The sequence below is a fragment of the Emydura macquarii genome, unplaced genomic scaffold (genome assembly GCF_026122565.2).
Source record: "Emydura macquarii macquarii isolate MOO-44397 ecotype Brisbane River unplaced genomic scaffold, CSIRO-AGI_Emac_v2 contig_705, whole genome shotgun sequence".
NCBI classification, from domain to species: Eukaryota; Metazoa; Chordata; order Testudines; family Chelidae; genus Emydura; species Emydura macquarii.
The window spans coordinates 7,658,983-7,683,851 of record NW_027130842.1 but is presented as its reverse complement, the minus strand read 5'-3'; the positions used below and the strand labels follow the sequence as shown (position 1 = coordinate 7,683,851).

General features: G+C 37.8%; 1 protein-coding gene across 1 annotated transcript in view; it reads right to left on the bottom strand.

Annotated features, from left to right (window-relative positions):
* UTRN (utrophin) overlaps positions 1–24,869 on the bottom strand; it is a 503,387-nt gene that overhangs the window by 13,835 nt on the left and 464,683 nt on the right. The window contains exons 70-72 of the mRNA XM_067542236.1: positions 17,653–17,718; positions 8,247–8,405; positions 7,587–7,830 (exon numbers count right to left, since the gene is read on the bottom strand). Of these exons, the coding sequence (XP_067398337.1) occupies positions 7,587–7,830; positions 8,247–8,405; positions 17,653–17,718 (469 nt within the window). The remainder of the gene's footprint in view (positions 1–7,586; positions 7,831–8,246; positions 8,406–17,652; positions 17,719–24,869) is intronic.

Sequence of the window (24,869 nt, the reverse complement as noted above, 5' to 3'; positions counted from 1 at the left end):
TTCCCATACCAGAGCCGTTCAGTTTAGGTGACAAATCTGCTGAAGAACTATTCCAGACTTAGGTGTCAAAAGAAATGGTCTTAGAATAAATTAATAAACTAAACAGTAATAAATCACCAAGATGAGATGGTATTCACCCAAGAGTTTGGAAGGAACTCAAATATGAAATTGCAGAACTACTAACTGTGGTATGTAACCTATTACTTAAAATAGGCCTCTATACCAGATGATTCAAGAACATAAGATAACATAACACCAATTTTTAAAAAAGAACCCACAGGTAATCCCGCTAATTACAGGCCAGTAAGCCTAACTTCAGTACCAGACAAATTTGTTGAAACTATCAAGACACAGATAAACACAATATGTTGGGAAGAGACAACACAGCCTTTGTAAAAGGAAATCATGCCTCACCAATCCATTAGAATTCTTTGAGGGTATCAATGAACACGTGGACAAGGGTGATCTAATGGATTTAATATACTTGGACTTTCAGAAAGCCTTTGACAAAGTCCCTCACCAAAATCTCTTAAGCAAAGTAAGCAGTCATGGGATAAGGGGGAAGGTCCTCTCTTGGATCAGAAACTGGATAAAAGATAAGAAACAAAGGGTATGAATAAATGGTGAGCTTTCATAGTAGAGAGAGGTAAATAGTGGGTCCCCTAAGGATCTGTACTGAGACATCTATTCAATATATTTATAAGTGATATGGAAAAAGGGATAAACAATGACCTGGCCAAGTTTGCAAACACTACAAACTTACTCAAGATAGTTAACTCTAAATCTCACTATGCAGAGTTACAGATGAATCTCACAAAACTGGATGACTTGGCAACAAATGGCAGATGAAATTCAATGCTGACAAATGCAAATGAAAACATAATTCTAACTATACATACAAAATGATGGGGTCTAAATTAGCTGTTACCACTCAAGGAAGAGATCTTGCCATCATCATAGATAGTTCTCTGAAAACATCTGCTCAATGTGCAGTAGCAGTCAAAAAAGCTAACAGAACATTGGGAACCATTAGAAAATGAATAGATAAGAATTCAGTAAATATCACATAAAATCATATATAAATCCATGCTATGCCTACACTTTGAATACTGCGTACAGTTCTAGTCACCCCACTTAAAAAAAGATGTATTAGAATTGAAACAAGTACAGAGACGGGCAACAAAAATGATAAGAGGTATGGAACAGCTTCCATATGAAGATAGATTAAAAAGACTAGGATCGTTCATCTTAGAAAAGAGATGACTAAGAGGCGATATGATTCTATGTGCATACGCACACAAACACACATAAAATGGAAAAACGCTCAAAAGGTTGGTTCAGTGTAACATAACTCAAAAATATCAGAAGGAATTTTGTTCAAACATTCCTTAAAAAATTCATGAAAACTAGACATGGAAAATTTCAACTTCAGAGTTAAATATTTTGGGAAGCTATGAGCACGTGACAATGTGTTTTGCACAGGTTTGCAATCTTAACTGTGATCACGTATCTTGTTTAATGCCGATTACTCATCTTCCATACTATTAAAGAGTGTCATTTAATTAAAGCTGAAAATGCAGCCACAGAAATTACTTTAAAGAATAATGTTTTGGGACTAAAGTGGAAACAATTAATGCTTAACATTCTGACTTCTGAAAATTAGACTGAAAAAATATCTAGAATGACTAGGAATGAGATTTAATCAATGCAGGAAGTAGGAAAAAAATGGAAAAACAAATAACTCCTATAGTGAAAACCTTGCTCTCCCCTTTCCAGCTCAAACAGCCTTTTAAGCAACATTTAATTTCCTCAGACATTTTCTAGATAAAAGATACCTAGAAATTGTTCAACGATGCAAGTTTGTTCCCCCCCTCCATATACAGTATAAAGGAATAGAATGAATTTTTCCATTGGGCACTTCAACAAACCTGTTTTTCCCCTCTCCAAACCTTATCTTTGCTTTCATTATGACATGCCAACTCCAGCTTTGAACAAGAAGCATAAATCAAGAAATATAGCTCTGCATTCAAGGGAGAGAGAGAGATGGAAATGCTTTCAGGCTCTCCAGGTGTTTTATTATCAAGAAGTCACAGGCATGGTGGCTGACTGTTGAGTAGTTAAATTACTTACCATTCAGCATCAAACTCACATCCAACCAGAGAGTCTAGCTAAAATGAGTTTGTTGTTCTTAAATCAGTCCCCATTCAATGAAGACCAGGGTAGTCAGAAAGTCATCACACACAATTTGGTACGGCTATTAGTCTCAGTTTGGGAAAAGTCTAAAACTGCAGTGGTACAGAGATTCAGGGTCAAAAGTTACTTCAGAGAGATTGCTTCTTCTAGAACAACAAGTGTGAGGTCAGTGGTATGGCAGCTTCTTACTTACCTAACAGGTAGACTGAGATTAGTAAGAGAAAGAACATTTGAATTGTCAAAGTTGCTAGAACCATGGCTAGTTTCGGTCACCTCACCTCACAGCTGTAACTGTGACCAAAAAGGTGGGTAAGGAAGATTAGTGTTATGTCTGGACTTCACACAACGCGATGCTACAGCAATCAACTCTTTAGAATTTCCGATATAGATAAATGGGATTAAGCATGCTGAGAGATTACAAAACCAAGATTACTTAGGAGGGAAGGGAGATGCTGAGGGGTTTAGATAATGAGGTAGTGGTGAAAACTGATTATTTCCTCATAGTTATGCCATTTCACAGTATAAGAACAATTGGTGAATTCAATGGCAATTAAATGTAAAACAAATAAAAGAAGATACTACTGTACTCCACTTAGTCTGTAGTCAGTCTGTGGAATCCATTGCCACAGGAGGAGAGAATCATATATTGCAGCTGGATTTTAAAACAAGGCTATATAATTTTATAAACAATAGGCAATATTTGATGTGTGCATGCTTTATTAAGGGTGGTTATGCCAATAAAGATAATTAAATCTCACACTTCAAGCAAGTGTTGCAGACGGCAAGAAAGAATCAGATGCTAGTTAGTGCTGGAAACAGTGTATAAGGCTTGATCCAATATATATGTAAATAAATCCATCCATATAGCTCTTTCAACCTGAGGATCTCAAAGATTTTTTAAAGAGATCATGATATCCCCATTTTACTGATAGGGAAACTAAAGCATAGAGAGGTCAGGTGTCAGTGGCAGAGCTGAGAACCCAGAAGTCCTGAGTCCCAGTAAATACTCTACCTACTAGATCTGATTAGCACAAAACTAAGCAGTCTAATTTCTCCCACATCAACACCCACATACATACCACAGAAGAGTTCAGACACACTTATCTAAAATAAGGTAGGCAGCAACATTATACAAAGTGAGATAAGAAAATAGGCCTCGACATTCCCCTGCACTAGGGCTGCTTTGTGCCATATTGCTGGACCAAAAAAAAAAAAAAAAATCCGAAAAACAAAAGTAGTACGAGTGCACAGGAATTTTGATCCCCAACCCCAATTCAATTTGATGAAAAGACAAATAAAGATAGGCGGTGCAGGCAGATTCTTCTCCAGAAACTTCTGAAATTCTAAAGCAATTTTCTACATTTTAGTAAACATTTCAAAAGAGATTTTAAACAACCTCTCTATGTAGTACATAGTACAGAATGTCCCATGCAACTATCTTCCCTAAAGAGGGAGTTGGAGGGTTTACAGGCTAGGAGGTGGATAAGAGACTCTTGCTTCATCATCACCTGCTGTTGCTTTTCCACCCACTGGTGGGAAAGACAAGGAGCCACAGGAAACCTCGGTCAGGCATTAGCTTCCTTCTCCTGCACCCACCTCAGATTCCTCTGCTAGGTACATTCTTACTCCACCAGTCAGAGAATGAGGGAAACTATTTTCTGCTTTTAGCAAACAAAGGAGAGCTGTACTCCACCCTTGCCCCTTCTTATTATAGAGTCATAGACTTTAAGGTCAGAAGGGACCAATATGATCATCTAGTCTGACCTTCTGCACAATACGAGGCCACAAAACCTCACCCACCCACTCCTGTAGTAAACCTCTAACCTATGACTGAATCATTAAAGTCCTCAAATCATGGTTTAAAGACTTTAAGGTACAGAGAATCCACCAGCAAGTGAGCCATGCCCCATGTGACAGAGGAAAGTGAAAAACCCCCAGAGCCTTATTTTCTGATCCTGTTCCCATTGAAGTAATTGGCATGCTCCCATTCACTTCAATAGAGCAGAATCAGGCCCTATCTGAACCCTCTGTTCAGTAGAGATTTGTAACGTCTCTAGTAATGGGGTCTTGTTTTTGTGTGGCATGAAACCTGTAGCTTTAAAAGGAGTTGAAGAAGGAAAAGAAAATAGCTTTTTCATTCTCTTCTTTACGATTAACATGTTGGTGTCAAAGCTGTCATATGCCAGTTCTGTTTCACTTCCATGTTTGGGACTCTAATCAATCAGGCAGACAAACATGACAATGTTGCATGATAGCTACCAATCCCCTGGGCTTGCTAAAATAAAAATAGCATGCTCACCTCTGAATTGTGACTTGGAATAGGTGCATATATACGTGAGAGCGCATGCATATTTCTGCTACATCTGTTCCCTAAAGAATTTCCTTCAAAACTCTCACATACAGATCTGACTGTTATGGCAGGGCAGTTTCTAAGTTTCATTAGTTTTCTCCCCACACATCTGTGGGTACAGACACCCACTCTACATCTACTAGAGACAAAAGTACCAGTACTTTTAGATTCCTTGACAGGTTATTAACCCAAACAACAATCATGAGGCTACCCACTGTAACTAGGCAGCTGAATGAGAAAAGATGTTTTTGCAGCTGACAGAAGACAGGAACAAACAGATGATGAGAAATGCCAGTCATGGCAAAGAAATTACTGTAAATAGGACAGTCTATTTTCAGACTAAAACTAGTGATTATTATAAAGAAACATTGTGACAGTCAGCTAACCATTCATCTCATCAATGGGGAAAAATGATCTCTTAAAACACATTTTTTTAAAACAGATTTCTTTGAGGAAGTCAATAAAATTAAAGGAAAAGCAATAAATAAAATGTATTTGGTCTTTCAAAAAGCCTGTGATAAAATCCCTCACAAGAGGTTCTTTAAGAAAACAAAGAAGTGACAACATCAAAGGTAAAGGTTTGTCATGGATTAGGAACTGGATAAGAGACAGAAAACAAAGAGTAGGAATAAATGGCCAGTATGGAAAGGTTAATAATATGGTGCCCCAAGGATCCACATTAGGACCAGTGGTGATAATAAAGGCATTAATGATCTTTTGTATAACACAAAGCAAAGTAATGCATCCCGGAAGGTACAACTAGAATTATTCATAAACACTGCTGTGTTCTAAGTAAATCAGGAAAAAGACTGGGGTGTCATTTTAGACCACTCACTAAAACATCTGTTTAGTGTGTAGTGGCGGGTTTAAAAAAAAGCAAACAAAGTGTTAGGCTTGCACTTAGAAAGGCGTGTTGAAAACTATGGAAAATATTATGTAAACCAGTGGTCCACCCTAACCTTGAATGTGGTGCTCAGTTCTGATCGCCCCACCTCAAGAAGAATAGAGCAGAAAGAGAAATGGTTTGGAAATTTCTCACAGTGATTAGAAGCATAAAATGACTCCCATATGAAGAGAGAGGGAAATTAAGTCTATTTAGGTCAGAGAAGAGGTAACATGATAGATAAGTTTAAAATAATGAACTGTATAGTGAAGATGAATTGTGCTTTTCCATTTACCCAGTCAGAAAACAAGAACCAGGGGACACCCAATAAAATTAAAAGGCAAAGCTGCTACAAGGAAAAAAAAATTTTGAACACCATAGATTTCACCTTAACTGCCACATGATATTATTGAGACAGAGAGCTTACAGGGATTCAAAAAAGACTACACCATTATATGAACAATAAGAACATCCACAGTTAGATTAGAAAGAATAAAGAGTTTTAAGAAATGTAAAGCTGCATACTTTAGGATGCAGGCTAATTATTAGCTATCTGAGGTTCAAAAGAAACTTCTCCGATGTGCATGTTGCTGCACAATCATCTCTAAAGGAGGGTTAAAACCTTCCTCTGAAGTACCAGGTAATGGCCACCCTCATATCAAGATACTGGATTAGATGGATCACTGATAGGTAAATGGGAATTGTTACAGTGGTTCCTATCTAATGTTTAAGCCACTTGAGTCTTGGTAAAAAAATAACTGAATGACAGCAACAGCAACTGAAGCAATAAGGGTAAATGGAGTTTACCCACTTCTCATGTGGGGAATATGGAATTTTCAGCCCTAGTGCCTACCATGCCACTGTCCAGACTGGAATACCGAAAAGGTTTACCCACTTTTTTACCACTACATCACTGAACTGAAGTCCTCTGCTAGCAGAACAGATACATCACTGGGGCGGGTGCATCTTAATACTGTTCTGCAGAGACGAGACAATAGTTTAAACTTTGGAACTGTTTATTTCTTGACCTTTCTTCCAGGAATGACAACAAGGGTATGACTCAGTACTTAGCCACTATGTGAATACAAGTAAATAAATGCCAAGTGTGTGATGTCTGTTTTATCTGATGTGGACATATTCAGAACTGTTTTGTCTGATGTGGACAGCTGGTTCACTCAGAATTCAACTGAGGCCACTCACCAGGCCGACCCGGGCCAGGGAATATTTGTGACATTGAACTAGAATTGATCTGAACTGGTGATCTGTAAGGGAAAGGTGATGTATCATTTCTGCACATTTCTTAAGCCCCACACCCAAAACAGTACAAAAAAACCAAGATCTTGCAATCTATAAAACCTGTGTTAAAAATCCCCACACCAGAGTTATTGACACTTGCAAGAAAGAAGTCGGCTTCTCCACTGCAACACGCCAGGAATAAATACGTTACTCAAAAGAGCTAGTGAAGGCATTGTCTGGTTTTCCCCACTTTCCTTAGGAATTAATTTCTTTACTGCCCATGAGACAAACCTCTTGGGCCTCTCTATCATCGTAATTCTAAGCAATGGTGTTCATCTTTAACAGCCAGACCAACCATTTGGGCAAGGAGCAGAGAGATGAGGGCTAGGCAGGTGTCTTGCGTGGCAGGAATGGGGGATATTTTTCCCTCATTTTTTTGTATTTGTTTGAGAAAACTGCTGCACTTGTTTTTGTTATTTAAGTTGTTCTGACACTTTCATGGATGTCAAGAGCCTTGAGCTCTTGAAAAGACATTGTAAACAAATAATTAAATAATACCATATTCTTAGCATGTTGAACATGCTGGATGATTGTTTGGCTGTTGGCTAAGAGTACCAAAACTGGCAGTTTTAGGGAAAGAAAAAAGCTTTACTTGCCCCATGTGACAGGCTTTATCAATAGGTTATTTCTGAAGTATCATTTTGCTTCTTTGCTATTGCAAGTATATTTATAACTGAAGGTCGAAATATACACATCCCTTTTTCACCCCATAGATAAAATTGAGAGCAACAGAGTAAGCTAATTAGGTGAGAAATTGCCACAAAAAATTCAATGCATTTGCATTCAATGCAAAAAATTAAATGCTGACACGAATGCCACCTCACAAGCACTAGTGTCAGGAGAGGGAATCCCTACTTATTGTACCTGCTCAAGCAGCTGTCGTAGCCGGTGAAGCTGAGACTCCAGCTGTTTATTGTGATCTTCCAGTATTTGCATTCTTGCCTCGAGACGACCTTTGTGCTGCCTTAGGAGTTTGGCTTCAGCGATGAGCTCAGCATCTTCAGAAGTGTGTTGGGGCAATACAATGGAGTCTGGCGGGGAGGCAAGAGGGTTTATTCCTCTCTGAAGATGCTGTTCCTTTAGCTGCTCATATTCCACCTGGAGGTTCCTAATACAATTATAAAGAGAAAGAGGAGATTACATTTCATGACAACGTAATTTAAAATCTTTCCCCTAATCCAGTGAATCTTTTCATTATCTGTATCTGTGGGGTCTAAGTACCTTACACCAAGATACAGTCTAGGCTCCAAGTATATGATGAAATTAGGTAGCAGCAGCACAAACAAGTAGGAATGAAACTGCTACTTTGTTAGAGTGTCTGATCACAGGCCCAACAACTTAATCTACAAAGGGTTATTGTGAACAGCTAACACTCTGATCTGATTCTCAGCAGAAACTGTGGCTCCTGTGCCCACCTTAAGCCCTTTTCTCATTTTGGCCAAACAAGGATTATGCAGTGTGTGCATGATTAAACCAGAGTTAATGAAATGCCAGTTCATATGCAGCATGGGCAGATTACAAAACCTTTGCTCTTCTTCGAGGTCGGCAATGATGCGCTCCAGCTCTCCCCGTTCTTCCTTTTCCACTGACTTCAGGATTTGTGCAGGACTCTGTGGTTGACTCACAGGTGATTCTCCTCCCAGAGTTTGGCAGTACTGCTGGATAAGGGCATGTTCATCCTCCCTAGAATAACAAAAGCAACACAGATGGAAATACCTCATGTAAATGTACTTGATACTAGTGGAAGTATAAATTAGCCAATGATCTAACAGCTTTGCTAAATTTGTCTTTTTAAAAAAGGCCTGCACAGAGGTAAATTAATTTCCAAGAGTTTGGGACAGAGCTGTCAGTTACATGTAGGTGAACTATACATATCAATATTTTTCTGACTTGCTCCTGGCATAAATATCCTGCAGAATTAAAAGATCCACATGAGAATGAAAAATATTTTGTATTAGTGTAAAGCAACTTTATTTTAAATGCACATATGCAGCACAATGGCTGGTGATATCTGTAAAAGAAACAATGAAACCAAAAATCCAAGAAGCAAGAAATGCTGATTTCAAGTACCGTTTTTTTGTTTGTTTGTTTGTTTGGTTTTTTTTGGTTAAAACAAACAAACTAACAAAACTGCTACCGCCTGGTGTCTTTTGCAGCAGTTGTGTATTTCAGCAACAAACACCTGAAATCTAGTGTATACTTTGAGAAGTGGGAGAGAAAATGCTCGACATTCATCTTATGTGCTCAATACACCTAGTAAAAATTACAGCTGGCAATGTTCACACAAATCTTAGCATGGTCACAAATTTATCAAAATCAGAGATACAGATAGATCAGTGTGCTCAGTGAAGTGGATTGGTCGTGGCATTAAAAAGGAAACACTGGTTATGAATTCGTCTTTTCGTCCCTTTCTTAAGATTGTGGTTTTCATGTAGGTGACATTCTTAGGTTCTTTGAGGGAAGTAGCTAGATACTTCTGGCCAACGGAGAAATTGTCTTGTGATGGGAAGTATGGAGGACCTGAGGGGTCCAGTAATGGCTATTACTGTTCAGCTGAACCTGCTTTTCTATACGCATCTTCCTTTTTACCCCTAAGTCTATTAAACAATCCTGCTTTTTCTTCGTAACAATCTTCAGATGGATAGGAGGTAAAAGATACAGACTCTTAGTTTATTCTGTTCGTTAAAGAGAAACAGCTGAATTACATCTGGAATGCTGGAGAACATTCTTGATAAATTCCAATCTTTAAGTGTTTACTTACAAACAAAAGCTGCTTTATTTCATACAGCATCTTTCAGACAAAGTGTACCCCAAATGCTCTAGAGTTAAAGAAATGAATAGCTAACAGGGAGAAACACATTAACAGCTATAGACATGTTTTCAGATTACACTTGGGAAAGTGAAAGAGAGAGTGAAAGAGAAAGAGAGAGATGGAAAGAAAATTCTAGATGGGAAGTAATCACAGAAGAAACATTTCCTGCACCAGATGTTCTGAGAATGTGGGAAGGTACAGTGCTAGATGCTGAACAGGGAGGAGAAAGGGAAGAGAGAAAAATCTTGTGAGGTAGGCTGAATCTAATCCAATAGGGAGGATCGTTTCGACAATAAGGGTGCAATCATAGCCCATTGAAGTCATTGAGAATTTTGTTACTGACTTCAGTGGAGCCTAGGATTTCACTTTAAGGAGATAGTTTGGAATCAGTAAACAGCGTTTTTTGTTTATTTGTTTTGGTGTTCTTCCTTGAGGATGACAGTGATACAGCTAACTTCTTTGTACCTGGGAGAAGATGAGCAGCAGCAAAAAGATATGATGGAACGTGTGTGTGTGAAAATAAAAAACATTTCCTTTAAAAATAATCCGTAATTCAGAAAGGTAAAAAAAACTAGACTATACATTCAACAGTAAATAGTTTATGGTTATCTCGTTCCTTAATCTACATCTCCAACATTCTTTAGATTAAATGTTAACATTTTTAGACATTTATTAGCAATAAAAAATTCTTTGCCATTTTTTACTGAAACAGTTAAAATTCACCTAGAATAAATCTACTGCCAAGAGAACTCTTATGCTAACATCTGTCTTAGGCTATTATACAAAACCCTCTGCAAAATGCCTCTAGTATTGACCTCTGCCTTCCCAGAAAGGTAAGTCCTTGTCCCACTCAGAGACATATTTTGGAACAAATTTACTGGAAGTCTTTTCTTGAAACAATAAAAATACTAACTGGAGTTAAAACAGGTGATATTGCTGAGCAGCACGTTTTCCTGAGGAACTGGGAAATGATTTCTTGTCTTAAAAATGAACAAACAACTTAGTTGGGACTAATTTAGACAAATGGTAGCATCCTGCTACACAAACTATTTCTCAACAACATTTCTCTCTTTTGTTCTGACCTTTTCTTCAGTGATAGCCATGAACTAACCAATAACTCCTTGATCCAACCAATGGTGCTGTGACATAACCAAAAGTAACTTGGCCAGTGCCCTATCATAGGCATACTTAATATGGCAACTGGTTATATGGAAAATATTTATTTTCCAAATCAAATGTAATATTTGAAGAGGCCTTTTACAGACTATGGCTAATAAACACCACCCTTCCTTATGTAACATCATTCATCCCAAAATATCCAAATGTACTGTCACATTTTAATGATGTACACAAATAGCTGTTTAAAAGCAGATTCCTTTGATGAGAGACAAACCACAGTTGTGGTGGCTGGTAATCAACAGGAGTTAAAAACTCATATACATGAATTACACCTTTATGGATGGCAATGACTTCTCAAAGATACATTAAAGCCATCATCATGAAGGGCATCCTCTAGTAGTCTTACCAGTGTATTTTGGTAATGTCTTGTAAGTGCTAATGAGAATTATGAACATAAATTGAGTGCATTTGTATGTTTACAAGTTTAAAAAGGCTTAAACTGCTGAGGTTTGGATGTTTCTTGATAGCTCACTGCATACACACAAAATCTGTACAAAAGACCACTACTATTAGGTAACCTCCTAGAGACCATGCCAAAATATCCGCAAATGTATGCAATAGTTTTCTGCTCTTTTATTAGAGGATCACTTCTGCTAAGGAACTAACTGGTGTAAGTTCCTTGAGTAGTTGCCGTAGGCACTTTTTCCAGTACAGTAGTTCCTATATTAGAGTAATATGGATGTATCTCAGATATTTCTCTGCTTGAGTATAAGTGAACTACTCACTATAAGCTATTATTTGGGCTTCCACTTGTTGACTCCAGCTTGATTTACGCCTTGTCATTTAGGTATGAAAGTCTGGGGTTGTATCAAATACTTACATTTAAGTAACACAAAGTGAAAACCCAGCTATTCCACCTATATCATGTGACACACCTGTCCATTGTTTGAATTCATGCTGTTTTCATTCCACGTGCATTCATTTATATTACAAGAGTTAAAAGCAGAGTAGAGATGAGAAGCTCCTTCCTCCACGGTCCTCTTTTGTATAATAATCTCTCAACATGACTCCTAAGATAAATTATTAGCTTGCCAAAATTTACAATGAAAATTGAAAAAGAGCCATCCCTAAAGAGGGCATCTGCTTACAATTGCTTGTTGTGAAATTTGAATAGAACTGGTGTGTACTTTTTTATTATATGTAATTTCTATGCTATGTTTGTCAACTATGACCTCAAAAATGTGCAATGAGGTTGTTGTCACAGTCTTGACCTCTCTAAGAAAGTCAGTAATGAATAATACATTTAATATATTTTTCACTGATTAGGCTTAAAATTGACACTTATTTTAGAATGTACAGGCATTTAAATCCAAGAGGGGGAGCTGATGAACAGAGCTGGCAGGTATAGAAAGAAGTCAGTGTGCAGGTTGGTTTTTCTTTTTTTAAACCTACAAATACAAACCTCTAGCCCCTGTCTGCTCTCAGCAACGCATGTATCTCAGTGAAACTTATAATTTCTTGTTTTCCAATAGTCTAGTTACAAATTAAAGGCCTGATTCAACGTCCAGTGGAAATCTTTCTATTGACCTCAACGGACTTTGGATCAGATCCTAACACATTAGTGAAAAAATGCAGCAGCTTGCCCATGTTCTGCCTTTATATGCCTTAAAAATGTTCTCCAGTTATAACTAAGATTATTGCTTAAGTGTTTTTCAAGGGAAATTATGATGTTGCATAAAGCCCTAGAATATTTGTAGGGCTTCTTAAAATCCTGGAAGCCATACAGAAAAACCCCACTGAAACTGGAATGTTCTTGGAAATACTGAGACACTGAAATACTGGCAATTCTAGCCTTATATCTCAAGTGAGCAGAGCGCTACACAGCGTTAAACCAGACTGAAGAAATTGTGAAATCCTGTTAGTTTGTTTTTTAAAAAGATTGTCTAAAATAATCATTTAACTGATAAATGCAACTACTTCTTCAAGGGCTATTGTGATTAAATGGTATCATTTTGAATGCAAAGACATCGTCATGGTACTAGCCATTTGGCCACTCTTATAAGTTTTTAAATAGATAGTTAAAATGGCACTGTCTAAATTACAAGTTTATTCATTAAACACAGAAATCTAAAATAGAACTTTTTTAAAAAGTGCTCCCAAAGCTGAGATCTTAAAGTGACGTTCTGTCATTTCTAGCATGATTTGATAATCTGTGCAAGCTGTGAATTTTTACCATAATATTTATAAACCACTGAAAAATGAAATTTACAAATGATAATTGCTGACCGAACCCTCACTGTACTGCTACTAGCTGGTGTGATTACAACAGACCAATACAAACTGGGCAATAAGAATTTTAGCTAGTTTTTTATTTCACACTCCACAATCATATTCAATCAGCACAGAGCAGATTTGCTCTCCTTCTCTCTCTTACTGTGGCTATCCCTCATGGAATGTAGAGGACAAAGATTGGAAGTATTGATTTGTCCATTGTAAGCAGCATACTCTAACTGATAACATGCTTGTTCAATGAACACCTGACAAAGGAAGAAATCTGTTTAAAGAAAAGATGAATCTTTGCTATGCATCCCGCTCTCAACCTTTTGCCTGCCTTGCTAAATAATTGGTCTGAAAGGCAGGACCTCGTGTCTGCACTAACATATCTCATTATAGTAATTAAGATAGACCTATTAGTAGCACTGGAGTTCCAATTCAGGGTTTCATAATGACAGAATGTCCTACAAGACAAGGAGGCAGCAAATGCATTCTGGCAAACACACAGTTTGTTACTGAGAATCCATTACACATTTCTCTCCAGAAACGATAGGGGATGGTAGGCAGCAACCAGAATACAAGCCGATCATCAAAATCAACTCCTCAGCCTTTTTCAGTAGTTATTCCCCTGAAGATTTTCAGCTTGCTTTGGTTCAAAATCAGACCCATTCAGATGGAGAGGTCATCAGACTGCAGCACAGTATTTAGTGCCTGCACCATTTAGCTGAATGACAAGCACTATGGTATAAAAATGATCTGCAGGGAGGTCAAACGAAAGAGAGGTGTATCTAACAAAACAAGCCATGGAAATCTGCATTTGAAACATGCTATTCTCGGTGTATATGTTTTTAAATAGGTGTGTGTATACACTGTATGCATAAGTATACAGAGAATAAGGGGCAAATGGGTGCAGTTATCCATGTCTTTCAGAGCATTCAGTTTAAGCTCTAAAAAAAAGGTCAAGTCTTCCTGACAGAATCATTCTGAGCTCCGGTCTATTCTGGTTTCTATTTGATTGAGAGAACCAGATAATAAATTATATCTTATGCACTAAGCTGAATATGCGGGTGATAATTATATTTTCCCCCTCATTTTCATTTTTATCGTGGCTTTCACATAAGACACTTTGTATTCTATCCTGAAGAGAATATACTTTGACCTAGTGTTTCTGTGAGAAATATCAAAATCTGGAAGGTTCAACAGCATTGTCAAAAATTTCTCTCTTCCACTTTTGCTTATCTATTCTTTTCTTGATTTTATTGCCAACTTAAATTAATTTCTCTCTGTGACTGGATGTCTTTAATTTCTTGATTGCCGCTAGCTGAGATAGATACATTTGACACAGAACACCCGAGATTCCATTTCTATGGCATATTTTATTGGAAAATTACAGATGGGCCTGAACCAAAATCCCAGATACCATGGAAGTTCAGGACCTGAACTGAGATCTGGATCTGAATTTCACAGATTTTTTTATATCTGTAATGGGCCTGTGACAGAGGCCCATTGGTGGTTCACTGCTCTGGGTCATCAATTTCTGTCAGGCCTGACATGCTCACTATACCTAACACACTGTTGTCATAATCTGTATCTAAAAGGAGTCATGTCAGGTATCATATACAAACTGGTGATTTGCTGATCCTAAAAATCATTGAGTGGTATATGTATAGGGTGTGCACAAAGAGTAATAAATATGTACTAGAATCATGTTCTTAAAATGGATTGGCAAGAAATGCATAGCCCAGTCTGCCTTAGACAAAAAAATGTGCATTTGCTTGTCTGTCCAGCCTGGTCATCAGGCAGAGAAAATGAAGGTACATCTACATAAAAGGTAAATAAAGCTAGCAAGCAGGGAGAAGACTGTATAGTGTCAATACCCCAGCAGGAGAGAGCAACTTTATCTGGGGAAACCCTTCAGATGAGTACATTTCAAAGGTTTATAGGGCTATACAAAGGGGGCCTGAACCTCAAATAATAAGCAATTGAATCAGCTAATTGTACACAATATTGTGTAATATAAAAATGTACTGAATAAGGTTTTTATGAAAGCCTGTGACATACTGTTGATAAATACCATTGGGAATGTAGGCATTAACACCATATAAAATTATGGATACTCTCTGACATTATGCTTTGAAGTGTGACCAAACACAGAGAAAAACAAGTTTTCTCCCAGACAGGAGGGAAGGCAGCTGTCTCCAATGTAAAATTAAGCATTATGGACTCAAAACAATGGAAGCCTCATTTACATATGAATCAATGGGGAATGGGAAGTGAACAGGAAGAAAAGACGAGCAGGAAGCATTTCTGCCTCTTATAACAGGTTAAATGAACTTTGGGAGATATAAGTGGAAACTGAAAGGATTTTGGTATTGTTCACCTGAAGAGACAAAGAAACTGAGCACTTTGAGCTCTGTGAAGGGTCCTGGCCAAAAAGTCAGATCAGCCATGTTGGAAAAGAGACATGGCTAGAAACACTTCTTTGAACAAGAGACTCTAATTTATGAAATCAGGTTTAGTCTTAGAAGTGTATTTTTACTTTTGTTTGCTTGTAGCCCTTTCTATCTTTATTTGTTGAATTTGATAATTTAGTCTTATGTCCTTTCACTAGATAAACTTGTTTTACTAATAATATAAACCAACACAGTGCTGTGACTGAAATAAGAGTGTATGTCAAATCCCAGTTAAAGTAATGAGCTGTTATTTACCGACTCTTTAAAGGAGCAGCAAACTTAACTTCCGTGAGCATTCTGGAAGGGGGCTGGACAATGCAGAGAGATGTGTCTGGGGAACTCAGGAGTTGGGGTTCACTTAGGGTGACCAGATAGCAGGTGTGAAAAATCAGGATGGTGCTGGGGGGTAATAGGCACCCAGATAAGACAAAGCCCCAAGTATCGGGACTGTCCCTATAAAACTGGGACTTCTGGTCACCTTAGATTCACTGTCTGTTTCCTGCAAGGCAAGGCCTGCATTGGCAAAGTCCTGAAGAGCTTCTCTGCACTGCCAGCAAAGTGGTATGTCAGGGAGTTGTCACACAGTTTAGCACTAGCAAAACTCTCACTTTGCTGAGGCTCAGAGGAGTAACAATAACTCACAATTCTGAGAACACCAGCAGACTGTCATAGAGCCAAATCAAAATTTTAAATTAAAACACTTTTGAATTTTGTGGGGGTTTAAATTTAGATCCAAATATTTCAGTTCAAGCATATCTCAAGTAAAGCCTCAGAAATACCTGTAAACAGAGCCAGGCTGCAACTGGAAAAAAAAAAGAGTTAGTGTTGCTGCTCTCCTTGACCTCTAAAGGCTCTGCTCCTACAAATACTTAAGTACATTTATAACTTTTCTCATTTGACTTCAGTAGCTACAGGATTGGGACCTAAATTTGGAAGTCATCCCAGCATCATAATATAAAGAATCTACTGAATTAACCTTTATTATGAGGCTTGAGACCAATTTCAGACCCAGGGGTTTTAAATGTTCAAAAGCTTAGGGCAAAAGAAGGAGATTTATAACAGTCAACAGGATGAACTAGTAATAAAAATTACATGTACAAATTAAGTTTTAAGGTTAGAATGCATGGTGTCTCTGCCTTGTCACTTAATTAGACTCATTAATTGGGAAATAAACGACAACCAAATGTATGAGCATTTGGCAGCTCTCAACATTTCCTTTTATGAATACAAGCCAAATGGCAGTGAGTTTGCAAGTTTTTCAAGTGAACCAAGAAGAGGACAGAGCTTTGCACTCCAATCACTGATGAACTGACTATTAAGGCAATATGCAAAAATAGATTTAGTATGTTAAAAACAATGAGAGCGAGACAGTCACGTGTGCAGGAGTGAGGAGAAAGCTTCAAGCTAAACTTAAGTATTTCTTTGAAACAACCTATTTGAAATAACAAATCACTAATGAAATTCATACTTAAACTTAATGCATGATTAGATTTTAAAATAATAAATAAATTAATTTTAAAAATGAAAGACCTTTCTGCCTAACAAAAGCTGACCAACAAAGACCTGTTTTTTTTTTGCAAGAGCTGATGATATCACATACCTAAAAAGAGCAAGGATCTATCTTCCTATGCTTGAATTAGTTAACAAAGCTCATAATTTAGATCTTGGCAAGGTCAAGCTGTTTTTCAACAGGTTTTTCAAATATTTTTGCTTAACAATGAAAAATTATTCATATTTAATCTACTAAGAATTTACTACCTTTTTCTTTTATATTCAGCACATCAGTTCATCTCAATTAAAGCTTTTTACAAGCAAAATATACCATAATTCTTGTAACAGCTTGGCCTTCTTAGTAATTTTTATAAGCATGTCTATGAGTAGATGGGCCAGTAGCCGGCAAAATGAATATAATTGTTCTGCATAAGTAACACCACTGTTCTAGTTCTGTATATTCCTCTACTGAATAACTTTAAAAAAAAAAAAATTAATGGGTCGAGCTAGGAAAGAGAAACTTTTCAGGTGAAATGACCCAGTTTCATGAAGCAGAACCACTTCACTTCACTAAATGACACATCAAGCTAAACAAACACTGCCAATTTATACCATTACTGCTTGGAAGCATGACATTTATGCAGGCATTTTTTGTGTCCCACTTATTATCTACTTCGATTGGGACTAAAATTCAGCACTGCAACCAATGAAGATTATATTAGACATTTATAATAAAATGTGTTGGCCTTTCCCAGCTGCTCTAATTGCATGATTTACTTACACACTTCCTGTGGTGGAGCTACTGTCTGTCAGCAAGGAACCATTGGTCCTTTCCATCTGAGCCAGCCTGAAAGAAAAGAGAAATGAGAATTTAGGAGACCACGCTAAAAATATCAGACTGGGATCATTCTATTTGGGAGTATTTCGGGTGTCTGTTCTTGTAGTTGATGAGGGTTGAACTCCTAAACGGCTGGCAGTTCACAGGAAAGAAAATACGGTTAACATATTCTAGATGACTCTTAAGTGCTCCAAGTATTTTAACATAACTAGATAATATGGTGACATTATAGGCTGGCTCTTATCCACCTAAAATAAAGCTTCAAAGGTATGAACCACAGATGAGGATGGATTTTTATGAGAAAACTGTCCTGGGATTAACAAATTCTACCTGCCCTCTTATCTGGAGCAAGTACATATTTTGGCAATCCAGTAGAAGACCATGAAGTTTTCATTAGCATCATCACAATCATCATACAACCTCTGAAGCTGTGCTCAAATAAATACTATTGCACAATGGACAAACTGACCCATAAAATATTAACAGATATATTTCTGGAAAAATCATATATAAAATAACTGTGGGGAGCCATTGCCTGTATTTTTAATGGAATTAATCTAAAAGGATTTGGGTTTTACATTTTTATAAATTATGAATATAAATGTTTTTGTCATGCTATCTTGCAGATAGGCTATCTTGTTATTGTATTGTTTGTGCAGCATTATGAAAAGAATAAGATAAGAAACACAGTATGACAATCATTTAAATGGAATGCTCACAGAGCAAGCTTAACAATATCTTGGTAATTTTGTTCTTTAAAGTTGAGGTAGAAATGGTTTCTTTTTTGTCTATTCAGTAGTTTCCACTTCATAAAATGAATACAAGACAATTTAGAAATATATAATTGTGTATGTGTATCAATGAGTGGCACAGACAACTCCACTTATAGATAAGCAAGCAATTTCCCTTACTCTACGAATATTTCTATAGAACCACCCTCTTGGAGTCTACAAAGCTATAGGGAGGTCTCTTAACATATTTAAATCCAATAATTGACTGAAAATAACAAAAGAAATCACTGAAGTTTAAAATAGAAGACAAGGAGAGTTTCAGCATTGGATATATATACACCTGAAGTTGAAGGAGTTCAACCTGGTTACAAGAGATTTATAGAGTTAATGTTGGAAATAATGATGACTGTAGTGTACAATATATACAACGAACAACTACAGTAACAATCGACAAATCAAATATCTTTCATTGAATGTACATTGACCTCAGGAAACTGAAATTCCCTCTTTATTTCAAGAGTCCTGCCTATTCAGTGATCAGTATGATGTGTGATTTGGCTCACCTGAAACCTGCACTACCTCTGTTCTAATGGAGTTGGGCCAAATAACCTAATAGGTCCTTCTTTTCCTTTTCTAATTTCTAGGATTCTAGGGAAGCTACTATGGCATTCACTATACAAAATAATTACCACTTACATTATACAGACTTGTTTAAATTGAAGAAAAAATAGTGTCCACCACCCAAGGGCTCATTTTTGTTAGTTTTCTTTTTTATTTGAGAGCAAGCTCTTTCATCTGTAAATGAATTATCCTTCTTTATGAAGGTTAGAGACAATGAAGGGACACCTATGACAAGATAAAGGACTCTTGATAGTCTTGATCATCTTATTCCACTTAAGTGGAGGCATGGTATAGCATGTGATGGAATAAAAATATCTAGACTTAGATTATCTATTTGGAAGTCAAGTTTTTAACTGATAAGATAGCATTCAGATAATCCTCTATTTCTGCAGCATTAGCTAACACTGAATAAGCCTGCAGTAATAATAATAATAATGCTAGTCACTTCTATACGTTTGCACACCTGAGCATCTCTATGGCCTTGACAAAAAATTATAAATTAAACTTCAAAGTTCCCCGGTAAAATAGGGAAGTGGCATAATTATCACAAGTTCATAGATGGGCAAGCTGAGGCACAGTGGTTTAGCGATTTGCCCAAGGTGTCTCAGCAACTCAATAGCAAAACTCAGGATAAACCCAAATCATCTGACTCCCAGGCCTGTGCTCTAGCCACTACATCATATTTCCTCCTCCCAGATATTTCATTCCTATGAAGACATGTTTGGAACAGTTGCCAATAGCACATAGAGCCTATCATTACAGCTTACAAAAGTCCTCAAATAGACATAATGGGTGAAAATACGAGGATGGTTGTAGAACTAGTAAACTAATGAGGAAGGTGATGTGGCAGAGGGGGTGACATAATGAGAAAGAAAAGCAGAAAGGTAAATAAGGGCAGAGTTGCAAAGAGCCTTGAATGTGAGACAAGAAATTTGAAATTGATATAATGGAAAAATGGGTGTGTCAAAGGAGGGATTCAAAAGCAAGAGGGAGGAGACACAGAGTGATAGGCAGGAAAGATTATATTTGTGGCTTTGTACTGGAGGAGGATTTTGGGAAATGATGAGGACAAGAGGCTTAGCTTTGTTGACAGAAAGAAATTATTTCTCTTATAGGGTTGGATATGGCCTGGATGTGTGGAAGTAGGAACAGGGAGCAATTGAAGAGGTTTCCCAGGTTCCGGACTGGAGAGACACGGAGGACATTGGAGCTTACTGAAACAGCCTTAGTAAAATAAATGTCTACATGATTTTAAAAACTTATCTCCTAGTTTTCAGAAATGGGAATTTCAGTTGAACATGACTCCTATGAATATCTATCGGTATCTGGTTATATGGGCACATGGAGCCCAGGTCCCACCAATATTCTGAGGTTGCATTGGAGCTGGCACTCCTCAGAGAAGAAAGGCCCCGTACCAGCATTCAAGTTGTGCTGGAACAGAGTTTTGGAACTTCTTTTGGAGCTGGAAAAGCATTCCAGAACATCCAGCCCAACTCCCCACTCCAGAATGCGCGATGATAACTCAGTAACCTGGGCAGACCCCAAAGGAACCCCTGTTACCAAGTTACCATTTCACCCTCCGGAACAGGCCTGGAAGCAGAAGAGATGGAGGAGGCAAGGGTACCATCTCCTCACGCTGACTCCTCCACCTTCTCTGCTTCTGGGCTGCTCCAGAAGGAGAGAGAGTAGCTCAGTATAACTGGGCTGCCCAACTTACTGAACTGCTCTTTCTCCTTCTGGAATGGGGGTCCTCTTGGTGTCTGCCACAGTTACCAAGTCACTATCTATCCTTCCAGATCAGGGAGCTGGAGCTGGTGGGTTCCCCAGGGATCCAGCCAGGTTACTGAGCTGTCATCTTTCCATCCAGAGTGGAGAGTTGGGTCCAGAGATTATTTTCAGTGTTTTCTCTTATTTGTGGGAGCTTTACCTCCCTAGATATCACTGCTGGAGGATTCGCCCCCTGATCCTCACAAAAAATTTTACAAATCTGGCTCTTATGTAAATATCAATGGTCAACAGATGGCTAAAACTTGAGCAACTCTGAAAACGTAAGGCCTGATCCAAAGGCCATTGAAATTAATTGATGTCAATGGGCTTTGGACCACCAGGCCCTTTATTCTTTTGGATTATATCCCTCTTCTGATACACAACCACCATTGGTACATGTTGAGAATTAAAGGGCAAGATAACACCCAGAGTTTTGTTTAAGATCATTAAAACTGCCTCGTATAACAATTACTCTTGTGTAACACAGGAGACACTAAAAGAAAGAAAGGAAACAAATATCTCCTTTTATAACACCTTGGCTCCCGATATTTTTTAGAGTTTGACACAGACTTATTGATGCCAGTCAGCAAAAGAAGGGAGTCTAGAATTATGCTCTCTTAGTTGCCATTTATTATTTATATGCTTCTCTGCTCCGGAAATTCTCAGCCCTTATCCTTGGGATAATGTGTTGGTCCTTAACTGCTGAATGTATATTGTTGTTATGTTTACTAAACACTGTTTTCTTTTCTGTTCAGGCAAACCAGTATCATGCTCATGTTTCCCTATTTGTTGTTTATATTGTATCTGTGGGGAGGGTGTAGTCTTGCTTAGGGGTTAAATCGATCCAGATGCCTGGCTGGGACAATAGGCAGGAAGGATTGTATATCTCCCAGAATTGTGGGACTAACTGTGGGACAGATCATCTGACGTCTACCTCAACTGCAGCTCTAATTGTTGTGCTACAGGAACGGAGCGTGGCTTGTGGTCGAGGGCTGACTGGGCTAACAATATATCTGACTGGGCAGCCATTTTAATGTTGGGGTCTGCCAATTAGAATAAAAGGCTCAAGGTTGAGCATCTACAGCCAGCTTTGCTTTGCTGCCTGCCTACATTCCTCTCCTTAATTTGTTTATATTCTTCTTGATTTAATTAAAAGCTGTAGGCATTGTACCCTAAGCTTTGCATCTTTGCTTGTGAGGTATCTTTCTGGAGATCCCTTTGGCAATCTTCTAGAATGAAAAGATTCGGCAACCTACACAGAGTAGTCACTGCCAGCTACTCATACAAAATATATAATTATTTACAGTATGAACAATATTTGTCAAATAATATTTTAAAAACACTAAACTCTTTCCCTAAGTAACTGATAAGATCTGCTTTCCAGCAGTGGTGTATTTCTTTGTGAAAAAGTGGGAATTCTGCACAAGAACTCAGGACAAGGATAAATGTTCTGTATTTTGAAAGAGAAATACCATTTGGATCAATAACAAAAACAGACCCAGTTTGAATGGGCAGGCATATTATAAAACTGACATGCAGCATATAAGGTGACCTACTGTATCACTAAATAATTTCACTTCTCTGCACTTCAGCATATATTAATAGAAGAAAAATAGTTTAATGAATTTCAAGGTGGTCCAGTCATACAACCATTTAGCATTTTCTTTTAACTTCTGAACGTGCTAGGAACAGCTGTGGTTCTGTAATCATCGAGGACCCATCCATCAGTAACATATGGATCAGAGCACTTCCAACTCCCCCTTCTACAGCAGCATGACCATAATCAGGGTTGGTCAAACTAGTGTGGGACTAATGGGATTATCTACAGTAGGTACCGCTTAATGTTCTACAGTATAAGCCTAGAGTTTAGTTTCCACTTGGGCTCTATGAATCATAAGATCAAAGTGCAACAGGATGAATCGAAGGCGGACAGACTAAAAATACTGATTATCACTCCCATGGAGGCCAATTTATTTCTTAAATCCAAGTGTCTTTGCTTTTGTCTGGTTTAAAGCTGAGCTCAATGGAGTTTTGCATGTGTTTGTGTGTAATTATATCATTGACCTATCTTTTATTGTCACACAGATATTGGTGCTACATTATCCACATGAATGGCACATTTCTGAGCAATTAAAGTGCTATGATTAACTTTATGATTGTCTTTAATCATAGAATCATAGAAATGTAAGGATAGAAGGGATCTCAAGAGGCCATGTAGTGCTATGGCAGGGCCAAGCATAATTGTCAAGACATCCCTGACAGGTGTTTGTCTAACTGTTCTTAATAGCCTCCAATGACGGGAATTCCACAACCTCCCGTTGGAATCCTATTCTAGGACTTAACTATATCCTTAGAGTTAGAAAGTTTTTCCTAACATCTAACTTGAAACTCCCTTGCTGTAGATTAAGCCCATTACTTCTTTTCCTATCTTTGGTGGACACGGGGAACAATTGATCACTATCTTCTTTGTAACAACCTTTAACATATTTGAAGACTGTTGTCAGGTCCCCCCATCAGTCTTCTTTTTTCAAAACTAAACATGCCTAGTTTTTTAACCTTTCCTCCTAGGTCAGATTTCCTAAACTTTTTATTATTTTTGTTGCCCTCCTTTGAACTCTCTCCAATTTGTTAATATCTTTCTTAAATTGTGGCACACAAAACTGGAGACAGTACTCCAGCTGATGGCTCACCAGTGCTGAGCAGAGCAAGACAATTACCTCCCAGGTCTCCTGGAAATACTTACCAAAATGATATTAGCCTTTTTTGCAACTGCACCTCATTGTTGGCTCATATTCAATTTGTGATCCACTATGACCCCCAAATCCTTTTCAGCAGTACTTACTTTCTAGCCAGTTTTTCTCTTTCTCAAGCATAGCATGTGGCATGTATCTTTCTTGTTCATTTTAGAACAATTTATCAAGATGAATTCCAATTCTATCCTCCAAACTGTTTGCAACCCCTCCCAGTTTGTTGTCATCCATAAATTTTATAAGCATAATCTCCATGCCATTATCCAAGTCATTAATGAAAATGTTGAAAAGTAGTAGAGCCAGGACAGACCCCTGCAGCACCCCTCCAAATACACCATCCCAGTTTGACAGCAAACCATTGATAACTAATTTTTGAGTACAGGCTTTCAACTAGATGCGCACCCACCTTATAGCAATTTCATCTGGATCACATTTTCCTAGTTTGGTTATAAGAATGTACTGTACTGACAATGGCTAGAGAGGAAGGACAAAAATGTTAATTGTCAAATTAAAATGAGGTCCCTTTATGGTTGATAATATGTAGCACTTTAAGCATTACTTTTCCCCCTCGTATGTATAATTGGTCCTTTTTTGTTTGCATTTTCCTTTACTGCTACCATGTTTTTTAAGACTGTTTTGAAGCTGTGTTTCTTTATGGTGACTGCAGATAACCAATTCAATGGCAAGTTAGTCAACATCAAACATTTTGGGATAGCAGATATAAGCACTGCATTGCCTTTAAAAACAAAAGAAATGAGAGGAGACTAGATATTTTTGTAGTGCCTAAAGTGAAACTGGTAAGGTCCTGTTTTAGATACAAATCGGCTTCGTTGTTGTCTGAAAGTGAACTGTAAGTACATACCTCTAGGGTTGCTCCTGACTAGTGCTCAACTTTCCACTCTTCTGGGCAGAAAGAGGTAGAGTGGAGACAGAGACACTGCAGCACTCAGCAGGTCTTGGCAATATAGCAACTCTGCCCCAGCAAAACACATTCGCGTGCTGTCCCGAGTATGGCCCCACAGAAATTGACACATCATCTATTTGTAACAATCTGCATTTGATGTAGAATGAAATTTCACTATTTACAACTGGAAATACAGCTGCTGCCTCAAGTGGAAGGAGAGGAAGTTTACAAAAAGGCCTTAGGATATTTTGCAGGAAATCATTTATGCTCTAAGAATCATGACTTATTCAATGAAAATTCTCTTTCAGAAAAAACTATATTGTATATTCACTAAGCAAGAACTTTGTAAGTTATATCAGCAACTCTTTCCAAAGGAGGTAGTATGGC